The sequence below is a fragment of the Sinohyriopsis cumingii genome, chromosome 12 (assembly GCF_028554795.1).
Source record: "Sinohyriopsis cumingii isolate HCF-2022 chromosome 12, ASM2855479v2, whole genome shotgun sequence".
In the NCBI taxonomy this organism is placed as follows: domain Eukaryota; kingdom Metazoa; phylum Mollusca; class Bivalvia; order Unionida; family Unionidae; genus Sinohyriopsis; species Sinohyriopsis cumingii.
The window spans coordinates 46380600-46405681 of record NC_142972.1 but is presented as its reverse complement, the minus strand read 5'-3'; the positions used below and the strand labels follow the sequence as shown (position 1 = coordinate 46405681).

At 32.8% G+C, this 25082-nt stretch overlaps 1 protein-coding gene across 1 annotated transcript in view; it reads right to left on the bottom strand.

The window, feature by feature from the left end:
- The window catches only part of LOC149786380 (dynein axonemal heavy chain 1-like), a 314616-nt gene that overhangs the window by 168624 nt on the left and 120910 nt on the right, over positions 1-25082 (bottom strand). The window contains exons 49-55 of the mRNA XM_089976799.1: positions 16890-17068; positions 12138-12365; positions 10082-10278; positions 8679-8814; positions 5860-6068; positions 3056-3227; positions 1271-1462 (exon numbers count right to left, since the gene is read on the bottom strand). Of these exons, the coding sequence (XP_089832925.1) occupies positions 1271-1462; positions 3056-3227; positions 5860-6068; positions 8679-8814; positions 10082-10278; positions 12138-12365; positions 16890-17068 (1313 nt within the window). The remainder of the gene's footprint in view (positions 1-1270; positions 1463-3055; positions 3228-5859; positions 6069-8678; positions 8815-10081; positions 10279-12137; positions 12366-16889; positions 17069-25082) is intronic.

The following is a 25082-nucleotide window of genomic DNA, read 5'->3' as shown; positions in this document are numbered from 1 at the left end:
CTTCTTTTTAACTGAATGAACATCAGCTGGAATTACCATTTAGTGATGCAATATTGCTACATGTTATGTTACAATATCATATCATAAAACAAAACTAATTAAATGGAAATGTTACATGACATAACTGACTATATTCTTAATCTCATCCAGAATTGTATTTATTTATATATTTACTAAATCACTTTATAATTATTTATTGCTTAACTCTAGAAACATGAGTATCGATTCAATTTTTTGTAGAATGAATACATGCTTGTTCATCTGATTATCAACAGAACTTTGAAGACTTGGTGTCACTCAATGACATTCAACATGTCACAATATGAAATAATTTATGATGTGATACGTTATGCCACAGTATGACATCTCATTAAGTTATGAACAGCATCAAAGCATTTTATATCATGCTATCTCACAGTATGACAGTTTTATATCATATTATGTCACTTTGATATATTTCTATGTGATGCTTGTTATATCACAATATTATATTATTTTATGATGTGGTATTACATTATGCCAATGACATCATTTATGGTGTGATATTATGTTATGTCACTATTTAATAGATAACATTAAGAACAAATAAATGGAAATGTTACATGATGAAATAAAACCCAATCCTTACCTTATTCAGATCTGTACTGATTTATTGTTTATAGATCAATGAATTTATTTAATCTCTTTATGCTACATCAATGAAACACATACTTTACTATTTCCCACATTATTACAACATTTTCTGTTGCTAATAAATGTAAAGTCATAATGAAAATGTTACATGACAAAATATGTAATTGGTTTTATATCTCTTAAGTAATTTATTTACTTTATCTCTTAAAACTGTTAGCTGAATAATTTTATTTATTTACCTGACCAACACAAGATTAAATGTCTATTATATAAGTGCAAAAAATTGGTGTAACTCTATACACATTGCTAGCTGGTCTAATAACACAACGCCATGACATAAACACATGCAAATCTTAAATGATAAAACTTGACTATCTTTACTTCATCCAGACCTGTATTTATTACTTACAGACTTACTCATCTCTTATAACTCCAAGCTCGTTTTAATTTAATTAATTCTTTCTTATCCCAAATAAACACAACAGTTTGACTGTCTATTTGTCTCACAACTATAAAGATTTTATGCTACTCAAAAGTGTCATTTAAGTTATGATGCTACATGTTTTGTCACAATATGAAATATAATATTTATGACATAACATTGTGAAACTGATAAAATGAAATATTTTATTCTTACCTTATCCAGACCTGTCTTTAATCTGTTCCTGGATGTATTCAGCTCCATTTTCTTCATGCCAACAAGCTTGGAGAAAGTACCAAGCAGTTCCAAATAGCTGGTGGGGGTCACATAGTTGTGTCGAGACAACTCTGCTTTGAACAATTGTGAATTTATAGCCACAGATTGGTGAATGACCTGGCACATTGTGACCTATGAAGAAATGATTTAAACCAATACAAGAGAAACTTACTTCATAAAACAATGTATCTGAACTCTAATGGGGAAAAAAATGTCTGGATTAACTTGGGTATGAAGGAACTAATTTATGGTATACATATATACACATTAGCTTTAAGAAACCAATAGTCAAGAATGAGGATTGGTTAAATATGGCTCTACTGCGTAAGACATGATAATGCAGTTGAAATATAACAGTGGACATGACATGAGAAGTGAGATGTAAAGCAAACTGTTAGAGCTACACACATCTCCTGCAAAGTGCTCTAAATGAAAATTCATTTATTTTCAATTTTGTATTTCTGTCTTTTTTATGATCTATTCCATATCAGTACTTTAGCAAATGATTTGCAAAATTCAGAACAATAAATTCAATGAAGGTAAAGTACATTTATCTAAATTAAAATTACTGACCTAAAATATATCTGAATAATTCAAGAAAGAAATTATTATACCACATAATACAAGAAAACTTCCTTTTCAATGGTGAAGAATACATTTATGCCCAATGCAAAACAGTCCATGACATCATGCAATGAAGATTTTGCTGTGCCAATCAGTACCTGTGTATATGGCAGTATATACATGAATGAAACTGCATTCGCTTCTCCTAGTCTTTACCTATTTCATATTTCGACAGTGAACAAAATATTGCAATGGTCATTGACCTGGATGTCAGACAAGCAATTGGCTACTTCTTTGAAACATAACAGTATAGTCTAGTATTCAGATTTTTTTGTTATTAATGATTTAAATATATCAGTTGATTGTGATTAGGCTTCCTGTATTGATGTTGCAAGGTAACCTTATTTAGGACTTTTCCATTTAAGCATTCATGGTACCCAGGTAAAGCAATGTTTTAAAAATATATGCCAGGGTACTCTGATTACTGTAGAGTTTATTTGAAAATGGTACCAAATTCTAATTTATATCTGTGGAAGACCACTGTACATTGTAAATGCCTTCACTGGATCCCAAGTAGATTTTACTGGAATGACCCTTAACACATGTATAAAACATCCAAAAACAAACAACAAACATCAAGAGCAGATTTAATGCTGTTCATTTTCAAACATATCAAGAAAAGGTAATTAAACATAAAGAGAACACAAGTAAACATACAGAAAACGTAAGTAAAATAGTTAGGTTTGGTTTAGTGTTTAAGGACACAGTAAAAAAAATAGGTTATTTAGTACTTAGGCAATTGGAGTGAAAAGTCTTGCACATATGACACACAATGTCATATGACATTGGCTTATCCAATGGAAGGATTTAAACCTGCACCTTTTCTGGCCATGACTAGTATGGCAAGCTAAATACTAAGCCATCATGGCTCCTACATCCATTAGTCACCTCTGACAACAAACAGAATGGGGCATCAGATCCATTCTATCTCCTTGATCACACTGGGGGTAGACTCCGACCTGCTGGTACTTTATTTAAAAGACCGGATCTATATTAGTCTGAAGTAGGGTGCATGATATATATGAACATATATTAAAAAAATTAATGAATTCAATTGCATTTTACACTGACAAATATGGGCAATCAAGTTACAAAACATACCAATCCCTGCATGACTTCATCTGTAGTATCCAACTCTGGGATGTCCATCAAGAATTTGAGGGCTACTGACTTGAGGGCATCATCCGGCCATTCACTGAACCAGTCAATGGTGCAACAATTTACAAGTGCAGGGAACTGTCTCAACCGGGCACGGAAAATTTCTCCAAGAGGACTGTAACACGAAAAAATGGAATATGGATTTAACAGTTCTGTTGACATGAATGCTGCTCTAACATGACTAGTAACCACTTTTTCACCTTGACCTTATAAACACTAGCCATGAGAACTTCTGGCATGCATATGAACTGAAAACTTGTGAAATACAGACTGCCTACAAAACATTAAAATGCAGCATTGAAAGCTCTACACAATTGTAAGATGTGCCGTAAAGCATGTTTATAATGAACTTCTCAGACTCCTAAAATTACTTTTGATATATATATAATTTGCAAAATTACCATCATTATGAAAAGAGTACTTTATCAAGCCAATTCACTTCATACCACTCTAAAAATTCACAGTATCTATCCTCACGGTGTCTTAATTTCTACTCCAACTGACTGGAGAATAAGAATGTCTCAGGATGAAGACAAATGCTTATTGTATGCTAAAACTGATTAGTGAATGTTTCAGGATAATACCAAATGGTCATTGTATGCTCCAAATGACCTGTAAATATTGAAGGATAAAGCCAAAAGGTTACTCCATGTTCCAACTAACCAATGAACACCTCACGATAATACTAAATGGTTACTTTATGCTCCAAATTGACCAGTGATGTTTCACAATGATACTAATTTGTTACAGTATGCTCCAAATGACCAAAGAAAATGTCTCAGGATGACAAGAAAATGGTTACTGTATGCTCCAAATAACCACAAAAAAGAATATCTGATCAGGATGATGACAAATAGTTACTGTAAATTCCAACTGACCAATGAATGTCTCTTCATGATGAAAAATTGTAATCTTATTCTCCAAATGACCAGGTAATAAGAATGTCTCAGGATGCTGGCAAATGCTGGAATTACTCAAGACAGATTTCTTCAAATGACAATTATAAATTTATGTTTCATAAATATGTATGAAGCATACATTGTCTCTTCATATAGTTTAAAAATATGTAATAGTCACATACTTTCAAGAATTTCATATGCTACAGAGATCTCAATAATGAATTTTCCATTAATAATGTTCGTAAATTATTCATCTCTTCAATTTTTCCATGGTGCATTCATCCTAAAAACCAAAACATTTTGAAAGTGATGACAGGGTAATAGTTTGTACAACTTTTAGAAAATGATCTTTGACTGCATGGGACTTTTAGTGGAAATTTACACTCACCTATGTAAACACCCTAACAATATTTCATGTTTATCTACCTGGTAAAATTTATTAAAGGCTGCTTTTGTTGAGGTCAATATCATTCAGTTTGATTTGAAACAGAACATTTTCATAACTAGTAATTTGAATGAGAACATTTTCATAACTAGTAATTTGAATGAGAACATTTTCATAACTAGCAATTTGAATGAGAACATTTTCATAACTAGTAATTTGAATGAGAACATTTTCATAACTAGTAATTTGAATGAACTAGTAATTTGAATGAGAACATTTTCATAACTAGTAATCTGAATGAGAACATTTTCATAACTAGTAATCTGAATGAGAACATTTTCATAACTAGTAATTTGAATGAGAACATTTTCATAACTAGCAATTTGAATGAGAACATTTTCATAACTAGTAATTTGAATGAGAACACTTTCATAACTAGTAATTTGAATGAACTAGTAATTTGAATGAGAACATTTTCATAACTAGTAATCTGAATGAGAACATTTTCATAACTAGTAATCTAAATGAGAACATTTTCATAACTAGTAATCTGAATGAGAACATTTTCATAACTAGCAATTTTAGAACATTTTCATAACTAGGAATTTGAATGAGAACATTTTTAATAACTAGTAATTTCAAATTTCATAACTAGTAATTTGAATGAGAACATTTTCATAACTAGTAATTTGAATGAGAACATTTTCATAACTAGTAACTTGAATGAGAACATTTTCATAACTAGTAATTTGAACATTTTCAAAACTAGTAATTTGAATGAGAACATTTTCATAACTAGTAATTTGAACATTTTCACAACTATTAATTTGAATGAGAACATTATCGTAACTAGTAATTTTAGAACATTTTCATAACTAGTAATTTGAATGAGAACATTTTAATAACTAGTAATTTCAAATTTCATAACTAGTAATTTGAACAAGAACATTTTCATAACTAGTAATTTGAATGAGAACATTTTCATAACTAGCAATTTGAATTAGAACATTTTCATAACTAGTAATTTGAATAAGAACATTTTCATAACTAGTAATTTGAACATTTTCATAACTAGTAATTTGAATGAGAACATTTTCATAACTAGTAATTTGAACATTTTCATAACTATTAATTTGAATGAGAACATTTTCAGATCAAGGAATTTGAAAGAGAACATTTTCATAACCAGGAATTTGAAAGAGAACATTTTCATAACCAGAAATATGTTCATGGAACATGGATGCCCCACCACAGAGTCTGAAAATTAAAAGGAATGCAAAACTTAACCAGGGTGTGAGGGAGCGATGGATGGGTAGACATAAGAACAAGGTTAAAATTATATGCCCTACCAATGTCATCATGGTGGGGCATTAAAATGGATCATGTCCATGAAGACTACACATGACTGATACTGTAATATTGAAACATGACCCATTTTTGTGATGGTAATATAATAGGAGTACCTCATGGTAATAACAGTATGTAGGTTACTACGGACTCTCTTGGTGTAGGTGGAGAAGAGGTTTGTCTTGGTGGGCTGTAAGCCTGCGTCCAGACATATTGGCTTCATAGCTGTGTAGATCTGCTCCAGATCGTCAAATGCATAAATATTTGGCACATCACCAGAGTTCAAGATGTTATTGATGTCTTCCAGGAAGGATTCACTTTTGATCTGTTTAATACAAAGTGATGTGAGTGTAAAAACTGCATGTGAACTAAAAGTGAACTCGGTGTATGTGGGCTGCCTAAATTAACACTGTGGCCCAGGGGCACAATAACAGTACAGGCAGTAGAATGACAACTTAAATGAATTTTGGCCATTATTTATTAATAAGTAAAATGCTTTTCCCAGAAAATTTTCTGATCAATTCTTTTCCCACAAATTACAACTGGACATAAAAATCTTAAGACACGATTATTTAACGTTCACTTCAATCACTTACCATATATACTCACTTATAAGATGAGACCAAATGCAAACTGCACAGACCCAAATCTGCCATCACATAATGCACTGGCAGCTCTGTGTCTGTGCCATTTGTTAAGAGTAATCAGTAGAACAAATAACATAGACAATGACCTGCAGGTGCAATAATGCTTGCAGTTTGACCTGATTTATAAGTGAGTATATACAGTAAGTAGAAAAATGACCTGCTATCAACTGATTTCAGGGTGTATGTCGTAAAATAAGATATTAACAATGTCTTCCTTCAGAACAATCATAAACCCACTACTGCAACGAAATAAAAAATCCAACAAATTCTATTTAACAGCTTGTTCTTCTTGAAGCTTTGGCAGATTTATGACTTGTCAGTATGCTGAACAGTCTCAAATTTTACACAATCAACTTGCTTAACTGTACCTGGTTCAGTGAGGGAAAAATTGTTATGCCTAATTCTAAGTAACTTGCCACATCCCTGAAACATATGCAGATATTTCTATGCAATTTTTATCATCATTTTACTTCACACAAGTATTATTAATTGTGCAAAGCATATGTAACTCGTCCACTTAGCAAAAAGTATAGGCTTATTCAAATTAACTTCTTTTAAATATAGATGCTTTGTAATGATTAAATACACACATAAGATTATTTAGTATTTAAAATAACAAATTACAAGTTTACACCAGACTTTTACAAATTGATGCATTCTGCAACAAGCACTACAAAGCTACAAAATGTATGATTTTTCCCGAAAATGTTTCACTGTGTGCTCAATGAAAAATACATCAGCGTACTATTTTTGAAGACAAATAATTCTAACAAATGTCTAGATATAGTAAGGACTACTTCAACAACACTCTGCATAATTTATATGCTGTCTTGCATCGATGTAATCTTCTTTATAATTTTATCAAGGCATGAAAATTCTATGTATCAGTTCTTCAAATCATACTGAGAAGAAAAAAAAATCAATAAAAATAAGATATTACAAAATAAAAAAACTTTCAAAAATGCCTTAATCAAACTATTATACTGAACTAACTACATGTTTTGAGAAATAGAAACAGAACTTGCTACAATATGGATATTTAGTAATAGGTATGTTTTAATTAAATAATTCTTCTTTAATGATTCAGAAGCAATTTCAAGCTGGCACACAGTTACTTATGTGGACACAGCCTAAAGTGCACTTAAATGGTGTGCTAGTGTACTGGATCTGTGGTCAGAATGTGCAGAGAGATGAATTAAAACAAGAATGGAGATAAGAGACTGAGATGTGGAAATTTACAATTATTATAGTCATGATTTTCTGCAAAAACACAAAAGTCTTAACTAATTCAAAGCAAGATATAGGAATCAGATCATAAGGTAAAGATACCAGATAAACATAGAAGTGAAGAGTATGGTATCCCAATTCAAAAACAGCTATGATTCACATTTATATAAAAATATCTCATAAATAGTATATAGGATATGCAATGAAATTTTCTGTGGTTTAACTTAAACAATCATGATAATACTGAGGCTGACAGTTTTAATGCAAACTGTAGTCAAGGTCTGAAGTGAAAACAATGACAGTTTCAGATATGATGAGTGTATAAACAGTAGAAAATTATAAAAGTGCCAACGTGGTATGATATAAGAATACCTGGCACAAAGTGCAATGCAAATGTCTACGTGAAACACGGACCATAATTCAATTTGAGACAAGAAGTTAAAAGTCAGCTTGAGTTAGTTCCATAAATGCCTTAAAAATAATTGAAAGGAAACAAAATTCATCATGCAAGGAGAAACATGGATCCAAACTATGTGTCATTCTTACCATAAAAAGTACCAATTACTCTTAGACCCATTTTCTTATCTAATTAAGCCTTACACCATACTTAGTTTCAAGACACACAGTCCTGTTACAAAAGCAGAAATAAAATTCCCAACTTCTAACTCAAAATGGAGCCATAACTCAGTCAGAATTTGATGGGGGTGAGAAAGGTGAGAATTAAACTGACATATCTTTTTGATGCCAATCTATGCTGTTCTATAGAAGTGGAAACACAAATTGGTGACTTACTGGGCAAATGACTGTATTATGTATATACGTACAGACAACAGAACTGAGTCGGATAACAATGTGTGCCCCTACTCCATACAAAATTGCAGATGCAAACAAACTGAAACTATTTCTAAAGAACTAATACAGTAAAAAGCCAATTATCTGGATCCATCAGGATAATTGATTTGAATCATATGGGAATTTAAATATATTTGGGAGATACAGTGGCAAAAAATACTGATAATCAACAGCCAGATTATGTATTTCTACTGTAGTCATCTATTTACCTGTGTGTCACTGAACAGGAAGACAATGGGGTTGTTCTCCAGACCTGCTTTCATCATCACTTTTCTCAAATCTTCTTTCCACTCATTCATTCCATAATTCTTGGACAGCTCAATTTGGAAACAATCAAAGTCAGATCTGGAATACAATAAGGTGGTCAATTTTAATAACAAAACAAAAAATATCGACACATATGTATACCATTCACAATCACTCAGAAGTATAACTGCAAACAACAGAGATTCTGATCTTCTGTCATAGTCTATGTTTTTCTTTTTATACTGATTACTCCTAACAAACTGCATCGAACCCAGCTCTGCTGACACATTATGTGGCAGCACTGGGTCTGTACAGTTTGAAGTCGGACTCAATTTAAAAATAAGTACACACTGTGGTTTGGTATTCAAATGGATATTATCACAGAGAACATAACTTTATTACATGATGTTTTATAAAATTACACAAGAATATGCATATGTAATATCACTGTATAACATACAGTAGAAAATTAAAGTACCACCTCATTATAAGATTGTCTACATAAGTAGCAGAGTATGACACTTTACAATGAGACCATCTTACAAGCAAGTATATTACACATATAATTTTACTACTATTTAGTGAAATGGACTCCAGGATCATACCCACCTTATAATAGAAACTGTGTTATAATAAATAGTCTTATAATGAGGTAGACTAGTGTTGTTTATCAAAGACATCCTTTTGTAAACAAAACTCAGAATGCTGAATGGACTGTATCATCTTAAGTCATGCAGGTAAACAGAATATTAATTTTTGTGCTCATATCGTGGGAAATTTATCTTTAAATATGTTCATTATTTCTGTTGCCAAATTATGTAAAAACATACAAATAACTTTTTTGCAGGGTAGACAGTTGGCCATGCAGTCTAAAGTATTCACATTACCGATCACTGCCATCGCTCTTCTGTTGACAAGGTTTTGAGTCTCGCGCTTGGACCATGCAGGTATGTAAGAAAGCTTGCCAGTAGCTTTCCGTGGGTTAGTGGTTGTTCCTGGGGTTTTCTCAGGCTCTTCCTTCACCAGTTTTCTGGCTACCATGTATAGCCTATCTTGCACTGAGAAATGGTATTAAACCCAATACAACAACAACAACTTATTTAAAAAAATTTACTTGAAATTAGTACTTATAGCTCCCTTAGTATGTCATATTAATAATGCTTACATTGAACTTACATGCGAACATGACATGATTATAACAATATAAAGACAGAAAACTGCCCCACTTTAGAATGGGAACACCATCCATTATCTCAAATATCTGGGTTGGATAAATCCTATCATGTTTCTTATTTACTTCAGAGTCAAATGAAAATGTGAGACCCCCAGCACAACAGAGCCTTAAGGAAAAGGTGTCTCATCTTACACATGAGCAGAAAGTCGTGTCAAACTCTGTCTTCCACTGCCACCCACTCCAAGAAGTAGAGCATTGCCCAGGGGCTGACGAATTATACGACTGATCCGACACACATGCTGCACGGCATCCATAAACATGACAAGGTTCATCTGCGCGGTGTTGATCTGATTGTAGTCATCGAGCATGTCCTCAATGACCTTGGTCATCTGGAATTAAAGGTACAAGCAAATGTTAATGTGACTTTTCTTTCACAAATTACAATTTGCAGGTGAATAGCTCAAACAGTCTGTAAAATGAACACTAATGTTAATGTTCCTAAATGAGCATCTAGGTTATTTTTTTTAATTAAGTCTCACCAACATGAGGAAACATTTCTACAGATATTATAAAAAATGTCGGATTGTCATGTAAATGAATTTAATATCTTTTTAATCATGATGATGTAATATTGTTGCCTGAGCTTTCCCAACAATAAACTATGGGTTTACCAACCAACCTAACATTAAACGGTAGGTTTACCAACCATATGACCTTTCCTAACGATAAATCATGGCTTTACCAACCTTATGACCTTTTCTAACAATAAATCATGGGTTTATCAACCATATAACCTTTCCTAACAATAAATCATGGAATTACCAATAATCTGACCATTTCTAACAATAAATCATTGGTTTACCAACCACATGACCTTTTCTAACAATAAATCATGGGTTTACCAACCATACAACCTTTCATAACAATGAATCATGGGTTTAACAACTATATGACCTTTCCTAACAATAAATCATGGCTTTACCAACCATACAACCTTTCCTAACAATGAATCATGGATTTACCAACCATACAACCTTTCCTAACAATAAATCATGGATTTACCAACCATACCACCTTTCCTAACAATGAATCATGGATTTACCAAACAATACAACCTTTCCTAACAATAAATCATGGATTTACCAACCATACAACCTTTCCTAACAATAAATCATGGATTTACCAACCATACAACCTTTCCTAACAATGAATCATGGATTTACCAAACAATACAACCTTTCCTAACAATAAATCATGGATTTACCAACCATACAACCTTTCCTAACAATGAATCATGGATTTACCAAACAATACAACCTTTCCTAACAATAAATCATGGATTTACCAACCATACAACCTTTCCTAACAATAAATCATGGATTTACCAACCATACAACCTTTCCTAACAATGAATCATGAATTTACCAAAAAATACAACCTTTCCTAACAATAAATCATGGATTTACCAACCATACAACCTTTCCTAACAATAAATCATGGATTTACCAGTCATACAACCTTTCCTAACAATGAATCAGAGTTTACTATTCATCTGATCTTTAAAAAAATAAATCATGGGTTTGCCAACCATTTGAAATTTTAATTAGCGTGTTAAAATATGCAACACCCAAACTGTCCAACATCTGACCTGGAACGTCAGAGTACCACCATCAGTTGTGAATGATACCGTAAGTATCCAATTATAAGCCCATTTTTAATGATAAGCCTATCTGCATTTTTGCAAAACTTTTGCAAATATTTGGAAAGAATCTCTCTATATGATATTAGACCCAATACAGAGTTTTTGACAAATTTAACAGGCTGGCCCCTTGGTCTTATTATTTTTACCAGTAATAAATTACAGTTTTGTTTGCTTGTTGTATATACTCATTTATAAGTGGAGTCCAACTGCAAACAATATAGCCATGACCTGCCATCACATATTGTGCTGGGAGATCAGGGTTTATGTTGTTTGTTCTACTGGTTACTCCCAATAAACTGCACAGAATCAGATCTGCTTGTGCATTATGCACTGGCAGATCTGAGTCCATGCAGTCTGCAGTTGGATCTGACTCATAAACAAGTACACAGGGTACACTGTAACAGACACTCAGATCAGAATTACGGGTTAAATAAGCTTCATAATTAAGCAATATTATGAACAAAATCAAAACATTTTACTTGTTTTACCCGCTGAAAGAACTTTGCAACATGTATTAGTTTCATTAATTCATTTGCAAGACAGTACCTTAGCATGATCTTGTATTTCCATGTAAAGCTTGTCACCAGTGGACACAAAATCTCCATACAGAACAGGTGTCTGTGTGATTACTTCTTCCACCTTTGCTCCAAAATCTTCTGTCATTTTCTTCTTCAGGAGGCTATCAAACCATCCACGATCCTCATTACTGACCAGACGATCCTGGAAAACTCTGCATGACTCATGGTACCAGAGCCTCAGTAATCCATTCAAACCCTAAAGATAATTAATGATGCAAGTTATAACAGATGGTGTAATGACATTTAAGAAGTTACACTGTGTGCACATGTGACTGATGAGCATGCATGTCAGCTATGCCAATACAATGCTTCCTCCTGAAATATTATACAATATGTATGTAATAGTCTGTTTATTACATACTCTAATCAGAACTCATAACACTGCCTTGAGGACAAAATTAAAAATATTCAGATACAAATATTTTATACTTTACCAAAGTTTATTGTTAATTTCATTCATGACTTGCACAAAAAAACATCAGGCAAGCTGAATGGTATCACAGTGTAACAAGCTGCATGAAGTCATAATGTCACATCCACATCCTTATCAACAATATATTTCTGGACGTTTTTCAATAGCCAAAAATGATAATATTTATTGCAATGCAAAATCATTTTACAAAATTAACCCAACAATGAAATTAGCATCTAGAACAATGTACTACCCATTAGGAACAAAGGCGAAATCCTTATAATATTATCCAAAGGGTAACTAATGAAGAAGACATTACCTGGCAAAGCCTAACCTTTTTATTTGACTTTTTGTCAACCCATTGGAAAACATGAATCTACATGTATTTGATGTGAGCTTTAAAAAAAAACACATGATAAAATAATCTCCCAACACCCTCAGTAAAGATTATGAATCAGTAAGAGGTTATGAAATCAGTAAGAGGTTATCAAATTAGTAAGTGGTTATGAAATCAGTAAGAGGTTATGAACTAGTAAGAGGTTATGAACTGAGTAAGAGGTCATGAACTGAGTAAGAGGTCATGAACTAAGTAAGAGGTTATGAACTGAGTAAGAGGTCATGAACTAAGTAAGAGGTTATGAAATCAGTAAGAGATTATGAACAGAGTAAGAGGTTATCAAATTAGTAAGAGGTTATGAAATCAATAAGAGGTTATCAAATTAGTAAGATGTTATAAAATCAGTAAGAGGTTATCAAATTAGAAGAGGTTATGAAATCAGCAAGAGGTTATGAAATTAGGAAGTTATGAAATCAGTAAGAGGTTTTTAAACCAATAAGAGATAGATTTTTAATTAAGTTAGAGGTTATGAAAATATAAGTGATGAAGAAAATCATGTCAACCAAACATTTGAACCACAATATGTCCGTAATATAAATTCTGATGCTATTGCCCAGCCCAGGGAGTCCTGGGAGAGATCCAAGGGGCAATAGTGGAACTGGGAGAAGAGGAGCATATGATTATGTTATATTACAAATACGAAGTTAATCGGTTAATGAGTTACTGAGCTACAAGTGTTAGTAAAAGCTTTAAACAAACCTCTCCATAGACTTATCCACACACCCACAATCAGAAAACCCAAATGTTAAATGCCCCAATCTCAGAGGCATGAAAAAGCTATTCTAAGCAGTGAAGTTTTGTTGACAACAAGCTGAGTAAATTAGGAAATAAAAAGAATGGGGACTCATTTGTGGTTTTATTCTGGTGTATCAGCATTTAGAACAAAAAGCCTGAAACTTATAATGAATAGAATTGACCATAATTATTCCTACATATGACATATTAATAAAACTACATGTATATGGAAAATTAAAAAACATGATATACCATAGGTATAACCTTTGACCACTGTATTACAACATGTAATCAACTACAAACAGCATAGACCCAGATTTGCTGCCACATGTGGTGAGCATTTTGCACCATGTGCTTTCTTATAATAATGTGTATATCAATATACAGATCTTCCATAGACTATGCTTTAAAAACTATCAATGAAACATTTATTGTAAAACCAAAACAGAATTGTACAATGGAAAAGAACTGACAGTGTCATGTTTCTGATCCAAATCTCTCTTCTACAAAAAGTGCAATAGGATATACCTATTTTCAACCCCGTCTAAATGTTTGGAATAAAAAATTTATTTTTGTTTAATAAAATTAGCATTTTTTAATTAAAAAAAACCAAGCAAATTTAGTGAATTTTTGTCATCCACCTTTGAGACACTGCTGTAAAATATTTATGACCTTGACCTTGAAAATAGGACCCCCAATATGGTATGTGACACACCTTCTGTTGATGATGGATACATATACCAAGCTTCATATCTTAATCTCAAACGGCCTTAAAGCACACAACAGAATGGAAATGTGATGACAATGTAAAATATTAAGCCCTGACCTTGACCTTGAGATGGCATCCCAAACTATATTGGGGCACTCACCAGTTAATATGTACTTTTGAGAAAGTGACATATGCATGGTGAAGTTGTTTGCATTTGAAACATGCACAGTGGAGAGAATGTTGGCATATCTCTATCTACTTTTATGTACTGTGGCGGACATTTCTTTGGATGGTGTACTTGTGGATATTGTACATGATCTAAGCACACTGCTAACTAAAATGACTGTGTTCTTGTGCTAAAAAAATCACCCTGAATTAGTCTAAAGTACACTGTCTTTAGCACCTATTAAAATTGGGAAAATGAATTTTTCCCAACTAGACAACAGCTTTTGAAAGTGCAAAGGATGAATTACCAAATATATAAAATGTAAAAAAAAAGAATTATTGGCTTTTTCTTTTACAATTTACCTCTGAAGTCCAGAGAGTGAAAATGACCAAGTGGAGCTAGCATTTTTTTTCAAAGATGCACATCTGATGTAAGGCCAAGCTGTAGACTCCATAACCCATATTACACCCATCAATCACACACCAAAATAAAGGGACTTAAAGGTTCTTGGAATAATACATAAGAAATACAAGGTCTTTTTTAAATAGCCAGTAGAACCAGTGAAGAAACCTGGGGAATGTCTTTTTCTTTAAAATTCTAACCCTATGCAAAATACGAAACTGTACAGTGCCACCTGTGCAACATACCTTGTAGTGATGATGGATTAGTATTAAAAAAATTCAACCCATAAACTCAAACTGCTTTAAAGAACAGAAGGGAAATTGTGATAGAAAGCAAAAAACATTGAACCATAACCTTGACCTTGAAAAAGGATCCTGTGATACATTTTCTAGTTATGCTGTTTCAATAGACCAAGTTTTGATCCCTTAACGTTCAACGGTTTTAAAGTTAAAGTAAGAAATGGAAAGTGGGACTAAAGCATGGACTGACAAAAGTGGATGAAAGTATGAATACAGTAAAACCTGTCTTGAAGGACCACTGCTATGAAAGACCACCAGTTTTAAGAGAACAGGTTCTCAAAGTACAGACTGACTAATTATAAAGTATAATGAAAATGAGAGAACACCTGTCTTGAGAGACTATACTTTTTTGGCAGAATGGGTGATCTTTCAAGACAGGTTCTACTGTACTACATTCTGTCTTTTCTTCCAAAAGGTGGGGGGGGGGCAATAATTAAAAGCTATTCCATGTAATGTACCATACATTAAGCTTACTTATAAGATAAGCCCAACTGTAAACTGCACAGACCCAGATCTGCCATTGCATAATGTGCAACAGATCTGGGTCTGTGTAGTTAAGAGTAATCAGTATAACAAACAGCATAGACCCTGATCTGCAGGCACATTATGCTATGGCAAATCAGGAACTTTGCTGTCTTTAGTCTGACTCAACTTATAACTGAATATGGGTAGGGTATTTTTTTGCACTTGATAATGATACACTCTTGCTGCAGTGGGAGAAATCCCTATGGTGTTATGTGATCTCAACATGACACCATCACAGTACTGTTTATACTTGTCTATAAGATGAGTCAGACTGCAAACAATAAAGATCCTGATCTGCTATAGCTTAAAGCACCTGCAGATTATGTTCTATCCAGTTTGTTCTACTGATTATTCCTAACAAACTGCACAGACTCAGGTTTGCTGGTGCATTATGTGGCTGCAGATCAGGCTTGTCCAGTTTGCAGTTGGACTTGACTTATATGGAAGTATATACAGTAGTTTGTCAAATCAACTGGCTATTTTAGACTTTGAATATTTCATTGTATTATTTGCTGGAAATTATAATTAGAATAAACATGACAAACAATGACTTCAGTGGATAAATCAGCCCTTCACCCGTGATGATACTGATTTTCGGGTGAGGGGCTGATATCACCTATTCATTAAAATCTGCAATTATCTGCATCCAAATTTGGCTGCACACATCAATGTATATTTTATACACTTACTGGTATTTCTCGCAGCTGTGCAGCTACCATTGACTGAAAGGTTCTTTTGGTGACATGTAGATTATATTTCCTGAGCAAATCATATGTTTGGTGACTTGTAAATCCACCTGGAATAGCACAACTATCTGTCCTGTGGCCATTTTGTCAAAAGTGTATGCAGGTTTGTTTCAGAATGATTTGCACACAGCAAAATTGCATATTTTAATGAACAGGTGACATCAGACCCACAACACTGGCCATCAGTATCAACACAGATTTGTGGGGTTGATTTATCGGACTAACAATGACTTGCTGGCACATTATATGACAGAAGATCTGGGTCCATATTGTTTGCAGTTGGAAGGACATTATTATTATTACTACTATTATAAAACAAAGAAACTTACATCAACCTTGGTACTTTCACACATTAGCATTCCTTGAAAGACTTTGGACAGGTCTCTCAAGTTGAAGGTGTAATGAGACTTGGCAGGGGTGGGAAGCAGCTGAGTTGTGATAGTGTTGTACACCGCAATACAGGTATTGGTCAATTGCTCACTGTATTTAATCATACCTGGTGAAGCAGCTAAAAATAAACATTCATATATTAAAGTATGGGCAACAATGCATTTGCCACACATCTAATTTCATGCCATTTAAAGTGAAGAAAAAAATCCATTTAACATTTTTTATTGATATAAGTTTAAAAATTAGAATAAGGTAAAATGAATATATTATTGCATTCAGAAAAGAAGTTTTTCAGTTTGTTTTTACTGATTTAAAAGACTTGATTACAGTATTTATGTTATGATTAGCCCTGGGCCTGCCTTGGCCTTCATCATGTGTGATTTAAAAAACTCAATTACAGTATTTATGTTATGATTAGCCCTGGGCCTGCCTTGGCCTTCATCATGTGCGATTTAAAAGACTTGATTACAGTATTTATGTTATGATTAGCCCTGGCCTGCCTTGGCCTTCATCATGTGTGATTTAAAAAACTCAATTACAGTATTTATGTTATGATTAGCCCTGGGCCTGCCGTGGCCTTGATCATGTGTGATTTAAAAGATTTGATTACAGTATTTATGTTATGATTAGCCCTGGGCCTGCCTTGGCCTTGATCATGTGTGATTTAAAAAACTTGATTACAGTATTTATGTTATGATTAGCCCTGTGCCCGCCTTGAAAATGTGTGATTGAAAAGACTCAAAAATAGTATTTATTCTACAATTAGCCCTGTGCCAGCCTTGAACATGTGTCATTTAAAAGACTCAATTACAATATTTATGCTACAAGTAGCCCTGTGCCTGAATTGAACATGTGTGATTTAAAAGACTCAATTACAGTATTTATTCTACAATTAGTCCTGGGTCTGCCATGAACATGTGTATTTAAAAAGATGAATTACAGTATTTATTCTACAATTAGCTATGGGCCTGCCTTGAACATGCTTGAAAGTAAGGTTTTATGGAGTTAATACTTGATATATATTGGATACTAATTTAACCTTACACAAAATTTGAGAATGGGAATATCACAAGAAAATTCTGGAAATAATATCTGAATGATGTTTTTTTACATAACAAGGTGATCCTTATAATAAAGTGGTGAACATTCTCATGTGCCTTACTAGTTTGTTATAATGTTTGTTATAACAGAATTTTTGTTGTTGTAGTGAGATAGAAAGATTGGTTACACTGTATGGCTAAAATAACTATAGAAATCTACACAAATAGAGAAGCTTCCATCTATACTTTGACTTGTACGGTTCCACGACTAATGTACAGAAAAATGTTTTCCATGTCGATTTTATAAATAAAATCTATTTTACATTCTCTATATATTCTCACGTCACTTTAATACTTGTAAATAAATCGTGTTCCTACATGTAGAAAATAACTGTAACTGAAAATGAATGATTATGAACATATAATGGTTCAAACGTTATAAATCATGTGAAAAAATGTGTTTCTTTCTTTCTGACTTGGACCTTGAAAAGTATATTTAATACAAATAACACTTGAACCTGAAGTTACAAAGTACAATGCACTAGACATACATCTACTATGTCATAAAAATTGCACAGCTGTTGTCAACAGAACATACTTCCATTGATTATTCACTATCATTCTCAAGTCACTGTTAATGAAAATGGCAACATTTATGAACTAGATAAGGCCAAAAACAATTAAATTTTTACTGATTTGAACAGAATAATTTAGAACAGACTAACTTAATCTTAATTCCTTAAGGTTTTAAAGAATGAAAGAAAATGTTTATTATTTTGTTAAGCATCATTAATCTTTCTTAAAAAATATTCAAACTTAACTAGCATACTCATATCCTCTTTTTCTATGTTTCTCGTGGACTAAATCAAGAGTATTTTAATTTTCATCAATATATTAAAAAAATTGAATTTCCTACATTTTCTAGTAAAAGCTATCTTTCGCTCCATAAATTATCAAAAGTAGTTTCGAAAAAAAATAATAACTGTTTTTGCATTATAGCATATAGTCTACTGTGATGCTTACTTATATATCTACAAGCAAATTCATAGTGTTTTGTAGCAATCTAGGAAGGAAATGAAAAACTAAAATAAGTAAAATATAACAATGAAAGTTGAAAAAATACAAATAAAGCAAAAGTTGAACAATCACAAAAGAGAAAGAAAAAAAAATATACTGGTAAGGGCTATTCTAACAAAACTGGAAGCAAGGTTTGAACTGTCTCAATAACCAACAATCCGTCAGATTTAAAGCATACCATATACTTGTAAAAGAAAATGCATTTAAATCAACAATTACTCATAAAAATTAAATTAATCTTCCTTTCAACCATCTCAGCCCTAACCTATTACTATTTCTGGAGTAGCCCTTAACAGATGAAATGATTACTAAACAGAATCATGAATCAAACATTTGAATACAAAGGCAACATTTGACCAAAAATCTATACATAAATTAAAAATAAATGAAAGACTGAAAAACACCATATATACTTGTCTATAATACTAGTCCAACTGCAAACTGCACACAACCAGATCTGTCATCACATCATATGCTGGCAGATCTGGGTCTATGCAGTTTGTCAGGAGTAATTAGTAGAACAAACAACATAACAATGAACTGCGTGAGCAATATGCAACAGCAGATCAGGATCTTTGTTGTTTGCAATTTGATTCAACTTATAAACAAATATATACAGCATATGATTACAAGTATCTATATGTAAATTCAAATATCTATTAGCTAAGAAAATGACTCGTATCAAAAAGAGTCTTCAATGTGTTATGTATATTTAATTTAATTATATCTGATTTAATATATATTCATTTCAATTTAATTGTCAGGTTTTTTTTCTTTTCATTACATGATATTGTAATGTCAATTTATTCACTAGAGATGATACCTTTTTTAGAGAATGTTTGACCTTGGCTGTTAGTTTATAAACACCAGGTGTTGATCTAAATCCTGACCTTGTTTCAGAATTTGTAGCAACCTTCGTAAACAAGTTCTATTTTATTTTAAAATGACTGGTTTTTTCAAGGTCATAATGGGAATTTGTCTTTAAGATATAAATAATTTTTTTAATTTTTTATTTCTTAGAGTAAAAATGATTGGTTTTCATCAGGGTCACACTGGGTAAATGTGATCTGTAACAAGTACCTGCTTCTATAAACTTCCAGAAGATCACGTGACCCTTGTTTAAGTTTTAGAAAGACCATATAACCCATGTTTTGGAGAATTAATCTCAGTAGAAGCTGAGCTGTTAAACTGTTAGTTGTTTGCTGTGCTGTTTGGAGTTATTTCAAATTACTTGGATTCAAAAGGATTAATTCCATTCTTTTTCAAGAAAATATGTTTGGTCATGTAATATCATGGAAAAAGGACAGTTTTTTAATAAAAATTTATTCAGCTATGAGAAACCTGAGTGATAATTCTTGTTTCTACAAGGAACTGTAGACTTCAACACTACAGATTGCAGCATACATCACTGTCTTCCATATCGGATTCTTCATCAGGATTCGAACGTGAAATCAGCAGAACATTTTATTATTAGGACTACTTAAATTTTATTCTTGGATAATTTTTGGATTTGATTCTATAAAGCCATAAGTTCATATTTTTTCATTTTTACAGAATTTATCCAGGGAAATAAATTATTGTATTTTTCAAAGTGTCTTGTTTTCACTATTTCTTGTGTTACTGTTTATTTGAGCCTAAACAAGTGACATAAGAACCGCTGTCTTCATCAGACAGGAACTTTAAAAAAAAAAAAAAGATTCAATCTAATGAGTGTACAAATTTGGAGAGAATATTTATGTAAACTACTTATTAGTTGATATATTTTTATTGTTTGCACCAGAAACCGTAACAATCTCATCAATCTTGCTTGTTTTTGTCAGCCTCCATAACCACATGTTTGCTTGAGATGTGGACAGCTCAGTATATAGGAGATGTCAGAACTTGTACGATTTCCATGATATGAACAAACTTTTAACATAAATGAGCAATGAGAAAGTGAAAATGGAAAGGGTGCAAAGAAAAAGAAAAAGTGTGTTGGCGCAAGTGAGTGGTCTAATTTCATTTTTGTAACACAAACTAGCAATAATGTTTTGGGACATTTCAAACGTTTACAACATTCTTTACATGGTCAAGACGTTTCAAGGGATGCAAGCTGAATCTCACATTTCTTTGTCATGGGCATTTTGTTCAGTCTGGGGGTTTTTCTACTACTAGCTTTAAATCTCAGTTGATCAAAATGATGCATCAAAAGTGTTTCAAATAATCAATGCTGCTTAGACAACAAACCTGTCAAGTGGCTGTTACTTTAGTGTACCATATTGTTTCTGCTAAATATTTCAAGCAAATTATTTCGTTAGATCATGTGTTTTTCAAGACGGGGCATCCAATTTAATGCAAGTGTTTGCTGTAATTTGAAAATAAGCAATTGCTCATCATAAGGATATCAAACAAGAAAGATAATGCAGTAGCAGTTATCTGCTATGACTAGTTTTCTTGTCTCAGTAACGTTTACCAATTTTTATAACTGCCTAGCTGATAAATCCAAAAGACCCATGTATTCTGAATACTTATGACAATCCACTGCCCAAAAGATCAAAGTATTCTGAATGCTTATGACAATCCACTGCCCAAGGGATCCAAGTATTCTGAATGCTTATGACATCAGATGGCAAGACTCAGTAGGGGCATAGAGATAATTTGTATGGGAGCAAGATGGGGCACTCTGTTTTTTTGTTTTAGAGACAACACTAGTCAGAAAGAATGGAATGCATCTATATATATTATGTACCCATCTGCAGACAACATCAAGCAGATATGCCAGTTTATAATACTCTCCAAGATCTGGGTCTATGCTATTGATTCTACTAATGGTTTCCAGTAGACAGCATTGACTCTAACTAGCCAATGCAATATTTAGTGACAGATCTCCATCTATGCAGCTTGTTATAATAATGATTTTAAAGGGAAAGCAAGTTTCTAACTTGCCAATTTTGAAACAATATTTAATGACAGAGCTCTGTCTGTGCTGTAAGTTCTACGAATGATTTCAAGCAGATTAAAAACCGGCAACACTATAATCGATGAAAGATAAGGATCTGAATCTATACTGTTTATTTTACAAATTATTTCAAGGAGACAGCACAGACTGTAACCCAACAGTGCCATATTTAATGACAGATGTTGGTGTATGCTGTTGGTTCTACTAATGATTTCAAGTAGACAGTATTGATTCTAACTAGCTAATGCCAATTTCATTGAAAGATCTGGGTCCATGCTGTTTGTACTACAAATGATGTAATTCAGACTGCATAGATTCTAATCTGCCAGCACAATATTCATACAGATTTGGGTCCATGCTGTTTGTACTACAAATGATGTAATGCAGACTGCATAGATTCTAATCTGCCAGCACAATATTCAATGACAGATTTGAGTCCATGCTGTTTGTACTACAAATGATGCAATGCAGACTGCATAGATTCTAATCTGCCAGCACAATATTCAATGACAGATCTGGGTCCATGCTGTTTGTACTACAAATGATGTAATGCAGACAGCACAGATTCTAATCTGACAGCAAAATATTCAATGACAGATCTGTTTGTACTACAAATGATGTAATGCAGACTGCATAGATTCTAATCTGCCAGCACAATATTCATTGACAGATTTGGGTCCATGCTGTTTGTACTACAAATGATGTAATGCAGACTACATAGATTCTAATCTGCCAGCACAATATTCAATGACAGATCTGGGTTGTTGTTGTTAGCAAATGGGTGCATGTTACACAGTGTAAAAAGTTAACTATGGTTCTGGTACAAAAATATAGAAACAAATTGCTCTAATTCATCAAACCTACCATTAACGTCATCTGAAAGAAAGGAAGCAGCAGATGTACATATAAAGTAATGTAAGTGCTAAAGTGTGGAAATGAAAAGCATTTGTAACCCAATACGGTTTGCCTAAAATACTTGAAAAATCATTCTTATTTAACATCAGTAGATTCATGCAAAGTTTTACAATATTTTGCAGACTGCAACAAAATTTGCAAAATATGCTTTTGTTGGCAATGTATATAATAACTCATTTTTCTACATTTTGGTTTCCTTGCAAAATCTAAAATGTTTGGAACTTATTGAAGTTCTGTTTAAAGTGAGTCGCGGGTAAAACAAAGTCTCATTAACACGGGTAAAATAAAGTCTCATTAACACGGGTAAAATTAACACATGCATGAAAGATGTATGATACTGGCAAATCTCATTCAGAGTACAATGTATACTCGCTTATAAGTTCAGTCAAACTGCAAACTGCACAGACCAAGATCTGCCATAGCATAATGTGCCAGCAGATCTGGGTCTATGCAGTTTTGTCTTGAGTAATCAGTACAACCAAATGACATGGACCCTGATTTGCCAGTGTATTATGCAATGGTGGATCAGAATCTAAGTTGTTTGCAGTTGGACTTGACTTATAAGAAAAGATATATATATATATATACACGAACCAGACAGAATGGAAAGTGCCTACTATTATCAAGCATTATTCTGTAGGAATCCAAGGATAGTACTTTCCATTCTGTTTGGCGTATATTTATAATTCTCTATAATTAATTCTATATACAGTGGAACCCCACTATAATGCGATAACTGGGGTCCAAAAAACTTGATTGCGTTAATATCCAGGTCGCATTAATGCAGGTTTTTACAGTATTTTACTTTTTTCAGAGAACAACTCATTGGCACATATATGTGTATTAATGTCTAATGTATATAATGAATAGGATATCAACACCATTTACTATCGTACAGTCATGGCAACACAGTTCATCTATAATGCATGTAATTCCATTGAAAAATTGCACAGAGATTTACAATATTCAATAATTTTTTCCCAAATCATTGTGTCTGAATTCAGCGTCTAATATACAGCATGAACAGAGTATCAACACTTTACTTGCCGTCTCATATCATACCGTCAGGGCTTGAAATTAATAAATAATATCTGTAATTCCATTGCAAAAATTGCATACCTATTTAATCATTATGTGTCTGAATTCAATGGGAAAATTTAACAGCAAAATTAGGTTAAGAAAGATGAAGTACGTGTACAGTTCATTACGTTCCAGGGTCTATGAACGATGTCTGTACAAATTTCATGCTGCTAAAATTTTCTCATTTGCGTTTCTGTGTACATTTATCCATTGCAAATTTCCAATAATTAACACTTGTACACCTATTCATTTGAACAACTACAGCAAGAATAATTACCAATCAACACATGCTTTCAGCGTGCATATAACTTTTATTTCGGATTTTGTGAATATCGAAAGAAACGTGTGAAAACTATTATACTAATCATTGCACAAAGTGCAGAGAATGACTTGTGTTTGTGAACTTGCTTTTCCATAACGGTAAATTTTTTTAATAAAAAATATGAAATCAATAACAAGTTCATAAACAAACACAATCCCTATGTAAAACCCAAGAACTAATTAAAGTATGCCTGCAATGGTCACAAGTCACTTTTATAAAAAAAATTAAAAATGAACGCATGTACAATTTCTAACCCTTTACATTTCCAGCTAATAAAGCCGACATTATTTACTGTAATTGTAGACAACCAGCCATTATATCAGTAAGTATCTTTCAAATCATATACTGTATCTATGTACTTATTTACTTTTACCTGAATGGGAGTCAGTATCATACACCTGCATCTAGTGATGTACATTAATTAGACTGTGTTCTGTCTCACAAAGATACAAAATATTTAACATTGCACTCACTGTTGACAACTACAATATCGTAAACTAGAAAGGCCAGTGCAGACAGAGGAAGATGTTATGAAATCTTTAGGGTCTGACAGGCTTAAACAAGTCAGCAAGACTGTAATAATGCCAGGTAATTACTTTCACTGACTGAAAGTAGGCTATGAGTTAGACAGGATTAGAAAATGACTGCAGAAATAGGCAAATAATAATAATAATAATAATAATGAGGACTTTGTATAGCGCCTAATCTTCAGAAGCTCTAAGCACTTTACAACATTAGACAACACCTATAAGATAAAAAA